The following is an 11,986-nucleotide window of genomic DNA, read 5'->3' as shown; positions in this document are numbered from 1 at the left end:
CACAGAAGAAGTTGAACATGAATATTCGAATGCATATGACGGACCACAACCTTATAATTATGAGCCTGCTAGGCGTCCGAGAGACCAGGAGCAGCCAAGGATTAGAAGAAATAACGGCCATCGGAGAGAAATTGAGCTGTGGTTTGAGGAGAACCAGTGGAGAACTGGGCAGCTATCTTGGTGAGTGACCGGCGTTAGCTACAGAATGTTAGCCAACGTCACATCACAACATTGTAAAGTTAGCTATCATATATCAGGCAATAACTAAAGTAGCATTGATAATATATTAACGTTACTGGCAGGACTGTTGATGTTGATACTGATCCATAACAGAACTAATGCGCAAGTACAGTATCAGCCGTATCTCGCGTTACCTAATGCAATTCCACACTACGGTGCTGTGTACCGGAGGGGATACGGCTGATACTTGACGATCTGGCGGAGAAAGGTTGTGGAGCCTCCGTTGATATGTCGTTGTAAATGGCTTGATGGAAAGCAGGTGTGTAGTCGGGGAGGGTGCACAGCTGATTGCAGCAGGTGAGTGGAGGTTGAGCCGGGAGCCAGGAGTGACAGCCACCACGCACACACAAACAACACAGTACCGGAGAGGGGAGAGAGAGAGAGCAGCGAAGGGGGCGGGAGATAGAAGTAATACGGTTTCCTGATAAAGCTGTGGAGAGTATGTGCTGCAGGGAGGTGGATGCACAACGCACCCAGGAACGAACGCTAGCTCCGGTCCTTTTTACTGTGGACTCGATGTCCTGACAGGCTGGTATTTGTGCAACCTGCACAAACACAATACTGCACCATGATTACAAATGGTGAAATGCAATGTAAAACTACCGAAAAATACCAGCTCCTTACAACACAACCGCTCTACTCAACGCAACTCCACTATACCCGCGGTCAGAGAGCGGAGATGTGTCTCCTGCGTGATGTAATATGACGCGTTTGACGTATGACCTTAAAAAAAAGCCGTTTTTAAGAGCAGAGCTCAAAATTGCTCCTTTCCCTCTGAATTCCTGCCCTTATGTCTCGTAAAACATATCAAATCCTACACTCACTTTTTTAAGTGTAATTTTCAAGCAAGTTTAAGCATAAATGTAGAAAAAATTAAAACCTGCAAGATGCTCTTTAAGAAAGCATCATGTCATGTCTTACCTTCTCAATGAGTGGCTTTACACAATGAAGTGTATCTTGTATATATTGATTCAGCTCTGGGTGACATGACATCTGGAGATAAACACACCAAAAACAGAAGAACATTATTGGGGATCAAATAGGATACAAGCATTCCTACGAACTGTGAGCATGCAGTAATTACAATGATTTTCTTCTGTATACCTGAACTGGTACATTGTATTTCTTCCTCTTCTGAAATATTCCCGATGGATAAACCTCCCGGACATACAGGATGAGATGGATAGCGACCTCCAGGAACTCACACAGGATGTCAGCAACCACTGGAAAAGGGAAACAACCATGCGTTTCATTTGTCCTTGTAAGACCAAACTCAATGCAAATTCCTATCAATTTAGTGTTGCCGCATTAGCTCAGAAGCAACACAGTGCTTAAGCAAGTAAGAGAGACTTTAAAGAAAAACACTGCTGATATGCATTATGCTATACAGCCGAATAATCCAGTATACACCCATAAATCTAAATATATATGTAAATTGATTATCTATTCACTGGCTTTCTCAAAATCCATTGCCAAATATATCACCTGAATTGTGTGGAGGCTTTTGGGCTCTGAGCCACAACTAAAGGACGGATGATTAATTGCTTCATGCCGCCGGTTAATTTGTCTTACCTTGTCCAAAATTGAGGTCCTGTCTTGTTAGAGTTGTCATGTTTTCTATCCCAAAAACTATCAAATGAAACGAAAAGCTAATTGTCTAGCTAGCTATCCATAGCAAAGCGCCAGTGTGTGGAGCTTTCATTATCTCGAGGCTGTTTCTAAGTTGTTAAGATTTCCTTCTGTTGTTTCTGCCCGACCAGACGATGACAACCACTGCGGGGGACGAGGGAAATGTTATTTTCTACGAAGCTTAAAGGAAGGTTAATAATGATTTAAAAGTATGTTGTTAATTCGAACTAAGGATATAATCGATTTCACCACTCGAACGCGGCTTTTTTCCACCTTATTTAAAGCTTGGTCGCGCATTAAATTGACGTCACTCGTTGTTTACAATTGGCTTTCCAGCTACTGGTGACCAGAGGAGGGAGCATAGGGAGGGAGAAGTACTCGTAGAAGTACCAGTGTAGGAATACTTTCTTTAAAGTAAAAGTTCTAAATTAAAAATGTTACTCAAGTAAAAGTACAAAAGTATTAGGATCAAAATATACTTGAAGTACCAAAATAAAAAGTACTCATTCTGCAGATTGGCCCATTTCAGAATGATATGATCTGTTTTGATTATAATTTTTGATGCATTAAAGTGTTCTCAAAGCTGGTAAAGGTGCAGCTAGTTTGAATGACTTTGTATACTGCAGGGTAGATGATGAATTTAATCCAGGTGTAATTAAAGCCTTATTTAAGTGTTGATTATATTTTACATTATTAATCCAAATCAGAATCAGAATCAGAATACCTTTATTAGTCCCACAGAGGGGAAATGTACATTGTCACAGCAGAAAAAGAGCCGAAGACAGCTACATGTTACCTAAGCATGCATAAAAAAAGTACTAAAGGAAAAAAAGAAATTATAATAAAAAAGCATGTAAAAAAGTTACACATTTTACAAAGATAATAAAAAAGTTACACATTTGACAAAAATACACACCCTGTAACAGTTCTGAGGATTTAGCAGCCAGGTATTGCACAGTTTTTAACGGCATATATATATATTGCACATATTGCACAATGCACATAGTTGGCATTTAACAACAAGAGGTGTTAGTCTGTGTTGTTGTGTGTGTGGGGGGTCTACTAGGGGCCGTGCTGGTTATAAAGTAACTAAAGGTATTCAATAAATGTAATGGAGTAAAAGTACACTACACCTCTGAATTGTAGTGGAGTAGAAGTGTCATTACATAGTTTCTACACAAAAAAACGATTAGCATTTAAATTGATTTATAAACCTGTATTATTATTTGATTATTAATGCTTTCATGTGTTCAGCACTTTAATGTAGCAGGTGCAATATATGACTTAGTTACATTCCAGCTCTAGTAGAGTGATTCGCCAACTCCTATCTCTGGTTAATGTCACATGGGTCAGGCACCTTGATCACAGAGGGTATTCAGTAAAGTTACTAGAACTTGAAGGAAACTCAAACAACTCGTTTTTAAAACACAACTAAAGTGTTTTCTTTTCTTTTTTTTGAAACGCCATCCTTAGGCTACTGGACAATTCCTCTGTTTATAATATATTTAATAACTTTTATTATACAGTGTAGTGCTACCAAAAGCCCTAGTTTCTTCACAATAGACTGAGATAGATTCACCAGGTGGAATCATATTAGCGGAAATCAATCGGTTTCACCTTCAAAATAAAGTCATACCATTCTGGAATACGAAGTGGTTTAGCCACATTATAAAGGAGCACCATTATGTATTCTTTTTTATGTATGTTATGTGAGTAAGTATGTAAATACCATAAAAAAACATTGATAGCCCACGTATTTCCAAGAACCCTCTGTTGAATTAAACCCTGCTATGAAGCGTAGTTTTGTTTACTGAACTTAAAGAATATCACAGATAACATTTATAAATTCAATACCGAAAATATTATTTCAGCAGAAAAGTGCAAAACCTCGAACTTATAAATTGCTTTCATCCAAATGCCTATGTGCACTTTGTCTGCTGTCTCGAAGGCTGTCCCTGTATGTAGCAACACTTAGCTTTCCATGCAATTCAAAGTGGTTATGAATTTTGCATTGAACAATAAAAATAGTGCAAAAATAAAATGAACTTTACCCTTACCGTTGTGTGTGTACCCGCACCGCACGAGTAAACGGTCTGCCATGTATGTTAAATATTATATTGTGTTGTTGTAAAACGACTTATTCGTACCCTTATTTTGAAGGATGCAGTATCTACCAGGAAATTGTGTTCTAACTGCGGGTTGCTTAGAGCGCGGCCGGAGAGATTCATGAATACTTTAGCGAAACTCTGCAGACTGAGGGTTACATTGAGTAAGATGAAGAAAGCGCTATTCAGACAATGACGTACACCAACAAAAGGTACGAAACGTGTTTATCTCACCTTTTGTGTACGATATAATGCGCTGTAGACGATATCCCACATTTGTAATTAAACTGGTTTTGCATGCACTGTAGTTAATGTTTTAAGCTAGGCAGACAGGCTAACACTTATTAACGCTTAACACCTTGGAAATGTGGCTTGAAATAGTAAAAATGCACATATACTATCAGAGTTGAGTGTGTCATTAGGCATCCACAACATTTGCGATAGTACTGATACACTTTGGATAACCTAAACTAGTTTTTATTTTTTAAAACAGCTATTTTTCTTTGTATTTTTTCGTGGCAGATTACGTTTGATTGGCCGCTCCCTCGTTTTGGTAATAATACTCTAATTAGCCAGTTAGGCTTTATGAAAAGATTTACTTAAAACGTGATTTGTTTCGGAACTTTCACTATCAATGTCCATGTTAGGGAGAGACAGGCTGAAGTGTTTTTTGTATTACAGTTTTACAGGATTGTGCCAACTTTGATGTAAACATTTACCAGGCCTAACTCTAAATGTCATACCTTAACGTTACTTGGCTGCTGGACTATAGTCAGGTCTCTTTATAGCAGCTGTAAAGCATTATCTTCATGCGTTATCTATAAAACCACGTTGGTGTTCTTCGCAGGTTGTGAATTTGAGTCAGACATGCCTCTTTTAGAATTCTTAGCTGGGAGCATTTCAGGTAAGAAAAACTTGTATTTGTTTTAATTTGTGACAGAAAATACTGGTTGATTGAATATAATATGTATTAAGGAGTGATATTTGCCTGTTGGTTATTATAGGTGCATTGGGACTGGCAGTTGGACATCCAGTGGATACCGTGAAGGTGCATGACACACTGAAACCTATGAACATTACCAAATGTATAAACCTAGTTTTGTAACCTCATGTTTTATTTGTAGGTGCGCTTGCAGGCCCATTCTGCATACAAAGGGATATTTCACTGTATAGCTAAAACATACTCTGCTGAGGGGGTAGGTGTTTTGTCCTTTTAAATTGTTGCACCTTATAGCTCCAGCCTCCATCACAAAATATTAATGCATATTTAACTCTTTTTTTTCCCCTTTATTATATCAGCTCCATGGATTCTTCAAAGGCATGGCATTTCCGGTGATGACCACAGGTATCAACAACTCCATCGTCTTTGGATCATACAGTAATGCCTTAGACTACCTCACTCAGTCTCAGCGCAGCGACCGAAATCAAGGCAAAGAGCCTTCTGCTGCACATGTCCTTGCTGCCGGATGCTTTTCAGGCTTTGTGCAGGTAAGAAGGACTGTCATTCATGGTCTGGTTTCTATCAAAGCACCTTTGTAATTAACATACCCAGATATTACTGGCATGATAGGACCACAAATTCTTCGAAATAGGACATTTCAGGGTTTGAAAACTCTGCATGGTTTAGGCGAATGTCACTAGTTTCTCGTTGCATGTGTGTTTCCCACCTACAGGTGCAGGGAAATAAGACTTTAATTATAAGGTGCTAATGGCCCCTAGAGGTTGCAATGTGTATTGCATCCAACGAAACAAAAAGTCTTGTTGCTAAGAACTAGAATGATCAAGAATGTGACCTGAGCCAGGGGCCCAGGGTCATGAAAATCAAACATGTAGCTTTCATCCATGTACATTTAGTTATTTTCTGTGTGCAGTTGGACAATTTGCATGTCGCTTGGGCCCAGGTAGAGGCTGTGGAAAACATTGAAAAGTTGTCGACTTGCCTTTAACAGAAGGAGGCGCCAAAGCCATTTGAATGATTTCTTAGAGGACCATGCATACTATAATTGAAGGGCAGCCTTTGGGAATAGGGCCATGAGTCTATGCAAACTATTTTATGGCCCAAATTATTATTTGTGACCTGATAGTGGTGAAGGGAAGGTCAGGGGGTTCAACTAAATCATTTGAAATAATCAGTGTTTTATCTGACCACTGGGAGACGTCCAATAGTTTCCAAACCAATATTTATTTTGTATTCAAAGCTGCTAAGAACTATGTCTACTTTCCCTGTGTCTGATCATCTGCCTTCAGGTGTTTGTTTGCGCACCCATCGACCTGGTGAAGGTGCGTCTGCAGGGTCAAACAACAACTGCCCGATACCGTGGCCCTGTTCATTGTGTGGCCACCATCCTGAAGGAGGAGGGTCCCAGGGGTCTGTTCAGAGGAGGGATGGCCCTCGCCATGAGGGACATTCCCTGCTATGGACTCTACTTCCTGCCTTACGAGGTCACGCGAAAGGCTCTGACTGAGAGCGGCAAAGAGCCAGGTGGGTGTCAGAGGTAATAGAGCAACAGTACGACCCTCAGTAAATAAATATGTATCCAGGGCAGTTTATGAAAAATGGAAGGTCACTACTACAAATGGTATATCAAAATGAAGACATGCTAAGCAAAATATCTAACTTTTAAAATCAAAAGGATGAGGAACTGAACTGAACAAAAATATAATTTTTCAAAGTTAAAGATCTCAGCCTTTTCCTAAACACACTAAAGGCTTGTTTCTTTCGGATTTCAGTGATACATTATTCCAAAATGTTGTTCTTAGTCAAGATAATCCATCCACGTGTGACGGCCACACATTGATTTAAGGTGTTTTTTTCAAAACTAGTGGGAGGGGAAAAGTTTTAAGGCATGTTGATTATCATGAAATTAAATGAACTATGTATAATATCCTCGCAACTGCAGTTGTTAATGTCCACTGTTATGAACGGTTTGAGGGTGTGGGTCATTAGGCCTCATCTACATATTCACCTGTCGCGGCGCGACCAGGGCCTTTTTAGTGGGCGCCGGGATGCCAGGGTTTGGCTCTCACGGGAGGAGGAGGAAGTGTGTGTGTGTGTGTGTGTGTGTGTGTGTGTGTGTGTGTGTGTGTGTGTGTGTGTGTGTGTGTGTGTGTGTGTGTGGCGAATGCAGGTATTCAGAGGGATATTTAAGTTTTCCTCAGCATGTGTTTATATATGTTAAAATGCAACGGGGAAAATAACTGAATGTGGATACTGCACGTGCAGTTGATAAATTAACAGTATATCTACTGCTGTTTGCCACAGTTTCCCTTTCCAACAATATATTGATTGAATACAACATTAAAAGATCAGGTCGGGAGATTAGACTGTGAAGTTCCGTAGTTCTCCCTCCCTCCCTCCACGTCTCCTGCACAGCGGTGCGGACATCGGCAGTCACTTCAGACAGACAGGTAGCAGCACCTCCCACTTTACTGTCCAATGTTATGCCGGCTTTTCTTGGCTTATTTTGAAGGTGAGTGGTGATGAACAAATTACTAAACTGCCAGTGCCTCGAGTTTACAGCTAATTAGCTAAAAGAAAATAACAAATAGAGTTAACTAAGGTAGGCTAATAGCTAATGGATAAGTTAGCTCAAGGTTTAGCTAAGGCAATTTATCATGGGTATACAGGCTAATGTAGGCTACTGTAGCCTACTTAAGGGGAGACACTTAAAAGGAATACAGTCAAATGTGTATCTAATAACGTCATCACAATCACCACATTGATATGCAAATTAGGCATTAACTAGGCCTAATTAAAATGCGCTAATTTGCATGCAGTTACCAAGGCATTGCAGGATAAAACAAAAAAAACACATCACCTCACAACTTCCCCAGATAGTTACTTAAGTCAAGTCAGTATTTTCCCCTGAAATGTTATGTAATGTTTAAATATGCAGATTAGCTTGAAATCTAGCCTATAGATGAATTCAGACATGGTAGTAAAACGAACACCATTTATGTATTTCTTGGAAGTTTTATTTCCATTAGAGTGAAAGAAAATATGGAAGCAAAATAGACCAACATTTAAAAAAAAGTTCATGAAAAAATGATATTTTTGCCTGTAAATGTCCTGCCTTAAACAGTAACTTCATAATTTTGATTGTTGGCTGCTCATTTGATAACTATTAATTGTACTAGTTTGTTGTCTGCTCTTGTGCATTGTGAATACTAAAGAAGACCATTGTCTCTGTGTTAGCTGATTATTTTGTAGAATTATGTTGAGCATTAAACAATTGCGTGAGTGTGAGGGTATTAAAATAAATTGGTCAGTAAGTCAGAGATGTGCAACTATATTTAACTTTTTGTTTTAAAACATTTTTTTATAAATGATTAGTGCCCTTTTTCTCACTTGAGTCTGCCCCCCAAAATCTCTGTTCACGTCCCTGTCTCCGTGGAGAGGATGCGCACAGATAGAGAGAGAGATTCTCTCCAACACAGGGTGAGATCGCTCCTTTGTGCCACGCCGATCATCGTGTTTTTCTTTTTGTGGATTATAGCCTAAATAGGCCTACAAACATTAACAGTTTTTTTGTCAATTAGCTATAGTGGCCTGTATTAGGCAGTAAAGAAAATGTCGGTTTATCGCCAAGTAGACTTTTTTTTGAGTTTTGTGTTTTGTTTGGCTGAAAAACTGTGAATATAATTGTCACAGTTTTGAAAATAAAACCTGTCTTTGTTTATCTTGTGAATGTGTGGATATAGACTGTAGTAAATACAATTCCGTGCGGACTATTTGGTGGAAAGAGTAGATTGTCCCTTTATCAGTTCTGTTTGCCTTTAATATATTATTTCATATCAAGAACCCCTTGTGTGTTTATTTAACACAGCTATTTTTGATAGTTGATCGTTACACACGTGACAGGTGTGGTTTATCATGATGCTGATTAAACATGATTATCACACAGTGCACTTTGTGCTGGTCACATAAAAAAGCTATTATTTATTTGTTTTGTCTTGAAAACATTTTTTTTTAAATTAGAACTTCACTTTAGGATTACAGAAATGCATTTCTTATTCACAGATACCTTACAGAATCAGTTTGACCACCATGTGCCTCGTACAGTTTGTAACACACAATTGGCGCACTCCTCTTTAATGGCTGTGTAGGCTACATGTGTGGGGGAAACTTCTGTGTAGCAATGCATTGGGAGTCACCGAATCATGAAGGAGACACAGGGAAAGCAGGAGCTTTGATGTCAAACACTGATGGTTTATTTAGGAGTATCGGCTGGGGGATTCACATCACAAGTCACAGCAGCCAGAGGTTCTGACTGCAGGGGAGAGTTGCCACGTCAATTCTGAAGCACCTCTCTCTGGCTAGACCTTTTAGCAGGTTCACAGAGAGTAATCAACATAGATGGGGAGATAACCTAAACATCTGGGAACACTGAATCACTTGTCTGACCCTTATGGCCTCAAAGATTACACCTTGGAGTCCACAAACACAGAGAAAGAAATGTTCCATTGTTCTCACAACCATAAACCATTTGTGACCGAGAGTTGCCCGGTCATAAACTGGGAACGACAACATATAGCTGGATCAGCCCATTCCTTAAGGGAGATAACAGACGTCAGGGTTGGTCATAACCGTCAAAGGGCAAAAAGGTTGGATATCTAGCAGTAAAGGAGAATTATTCCCTAACAACATGTAGGTACCCACTGACCCAAACATGATAAATAGTTGACATAAAATGCAATGCAAGATCTCGGATGTTTATAGTTTCCAGAAGTGTCCTCTCAAACTGTTTTTTTGAATATGACAATGAGTTCATATACTCAATGGCCTCCAAAGTAAAAATATTGAATTAACAAGTTTCATTCAGCGTTGCGCACTTGATCTTATCTCTTTTTTTTTCTGTCCTCAGGTACATTTGCAATACTGATGGCGGGCGGCGTGGCGGGCGTGGTGACCTGGGCCTTCGCCACGCCCATGGACGTGGTCAAAGCCCGGCTCCAGATGTCGGGGGCCGGCGGGCGGGAGTACAGCGGGGTCCTCCACTGCATGAGAGTGAGCTTCAGAGAGGAGGGAGTGAGGGTCTTCTTCAAAGGCCTTACCCTGAACAGCCTGAGGGCCTTCCCCGTCAACGCTGTCACCTTCCTCACCTACGAGAGTTTCATGAAACTTTTCTATCCCCCGAAGAGATGACCTCTCTAAAAGCCTGAAAACACTCCACCTGAACAAAAAGTGATGAAGATGTTCAGATTGAGCATCCTGTGAATTGAGCTGCCTTAAACGAGGATATCAGATTAAGCTATCATACTTGACAAAATATGAATGTCAACAATGCTGCGGACCGACAAGTGTTTATTTCCAAGCATTTTATTCTTCCGAACTGGACACAAACAGTGAATGATTTTCTAATAAAAACAATACAAAGAATGTAGAGGATTTCTGGTGTCTGGTCCATGGAGTTTGTCCTAAAAACCCCACCAAGAAACAACTAGTGTATACGAACAGGAGTCTCCTTAGGCAGTCTCAACTAATTGTTAATTAATAGTCTCAGTTTCATTTTTGATGTGCTGCTTCCTTTGTCAGCTCTATACACCATAGACATATATTACACCTTTTGCACGGTGGAAATAAGACCACTGAGGTGGGGGTTTTATGTTGCAAATGGTAGATGTTTTTGACAGCCAAGCTAAGTAAGGTCCCTGGTCTTAAAACCATTACCTATAGTCCTATACCATAACCATTTTTGACATCAACAATAGATCAACCACCTGTGTGCTATGTGCAAAGGGTCACTTGTTACAAATTCAGAGAAAATCTACCAACTCCGAGGTAAATTATTTTGGTTTTCTGACCTACAACCTTCACGGTTTAGGTTCACTCTCACCGCTCTCATTGCCATTGATTTCAGCAGGCAGAGTTTTCTTTTAGCAAGAAATCACAACAGTAGTCAAAGTATCAATGAGCTGATGAGCGAACTTGAGCTTTCAGCTGCACAAAAGTCAAATATTTCATTAAGATGCTAGAAGGAAACATAAGCCCCCTTAAATCTGTCAACACATTCGGCCAATAAACATTTTAGGTTATAAAATATGTTTTGCGATAAGAGCTTGTTGTCTCTGGCCAGGACTCTAAAAAGATCATTTTAATCTCATGAGTTAATAAATAAAGTGGTTATTGTAATTATTGGTCAAAATGTTATCTCATAGTTGACACATGAACAAAATGTGTTATCACGTGCAAACGAAAAAGGAAATATGGTAAAAGATAAGTAGCATAATATCCAAAACGAGTTTTAACCATGATACTCCCATGCTTGTAAGTCAAGTATAACAGTTTAGATATATAGAAAATATTATTTCAGTTGTATGGAAGACGACATGTAAGATACATTTTAGATCGTACCAAAAGTTTAAAAACATTGACAAAAAAAGAATTAACTTTTCGTCCGATCTAAATATATATATAAATATATATATAAATGTAGCCCTAGTCCTCTTCCTTACAGTTTAGATTGTTTTAAGAATGATTTTTATTTAGTTTCAATGTCCAACTTTTTCGTTGCTTATGTAGGTTTTACGTTTACGATGCCAAATCAGCACTGCAACATGAGATCACTGTTAATTGCTGACCAAATCAAATGACAAAATGTGCTTAAAAATACTTTTATTTTCTGTAGTGTCCACCAAACATTAATATACAGTTACATAAGTGAATATTTTACATCTTTGATTTGCACACTCAAACAGTTTATAACTGCTCTCTCCTACCTCAACACTTCCACTTCTGAAGCTTTAATGATACAATACTCAAACACATTTTGGACTTACCTCTCCAAACATAATTCCAAAAACTTAATATGGAAAAGAAATGTAGAAAGATACATTTTGAGGGTATAAAAAAAAATATATTTTCTTACACCTGGATTTTAAAGGCACCAAGAAACAAATTGTCAACATTAGAAAGGAAAAAATACATGAAATGAATGAAAATATGTTTAAGTCAGATAACCTTTATAGTAAAAATTAAGAACGGATGCACAACACATCAGAAAAAAAAAAAA

The 11,986-nt window shown here is 38.9% G+C and overlaps 2 protein-coding genes across 4 annotated transcripts in view; one reads left to right on the top strand and one right to left on the bottom strand.

Annotated features, from left to right (window-relative positions):
- Positions 1-2,175, bottom strand: part of mad2l2 (mitotic arrest deficient 2 like 2) — a 19,653-nt gene extending 17,478 nt beyond the window's left edge. The window contains exons 1-3 of the mRNA XM_010796158.1: positions 1,813-2,175; positions 1,345-1,463; positions 1,162-1,233 (exon numbers count right to left, since the gene is read on the bottom strand). Of these exons, the coding sequence (XP_010794460.1) occupies positions 1,162-1,233; positions 1,345-1,463; positions 1,813-1,852 (231 nt within the window). The 5' untranslated portion in view covers positions 1,853-2,175. The remainder of the gene's footprint in view (positions 1-1,161; positions 1,234-1,344; positions 1,464-1,812) is intronic.
- Positions 2,176-4,092: 1,917 nt separating this feature from the next.
- slc25a45 (solute carrier family 25 member 45) lies at positions 4,093-10,345 on the top strand. 3 transcript variants are annotated; one of them, XM_010796156.1, is made up of 7 exons: positions 4,093-4,186; positions 4,822-4,878; positions 4,979-5,022; positions 5,099-5,170; positions 5,274-5,462; positions 6,222-6,456; positions 9,839-10,345. In XM_010796156.1, the coding sequence occupies exons 2-7, from the start codon at positions 4,842-4,844 to the stop codon at positions 10,117-10,119; spliced, it is 858 nt and encodes a 285-aa protein (XP_010794458.1). In that variant the 5' UTR covers positions 4,093-4,186; positions 4,822-4,841; the 3' UTR covers positions 10,120-10,345. The 3 variants fall into 3 exon arrangements, with proteins under 3 accessions (XP_010794458.1, XP_010794457.1, XP_010794459.1); XM_010796155.1 differs by having other exon boundaries at positions 6,222-6,469; XM_010796157.1 differs by lacking the exon at positions 4,822-4,878 and having other exon boundaries at positions 6,222-6,469.
- Positions 10,346-11,986: the final 1,641 nt, after the last annotated feature.

The sequence above is a fragment of the Notothenia coriiceps genome, unplaced genomic scaffold (assembly GCF_000735185.1).
Source record: "Notothenia coriiceps isolate Sejong01 unplaced genomic scaffold, NC01 NC01_scaffold00037250, whole genome shotgun sequence".
Lineage (NCBI taxonomy): Eukaryota > Metazoa > Chordata > Actinopteri > Perciformes > Nototheniidae > Notothenia > Notothenia coriiceps.
The sequence above is the reverse complement of the archived record's forward strand: the minus strand, read 5'-3'. Positions and strand labels throughout refer to the sequence as shown.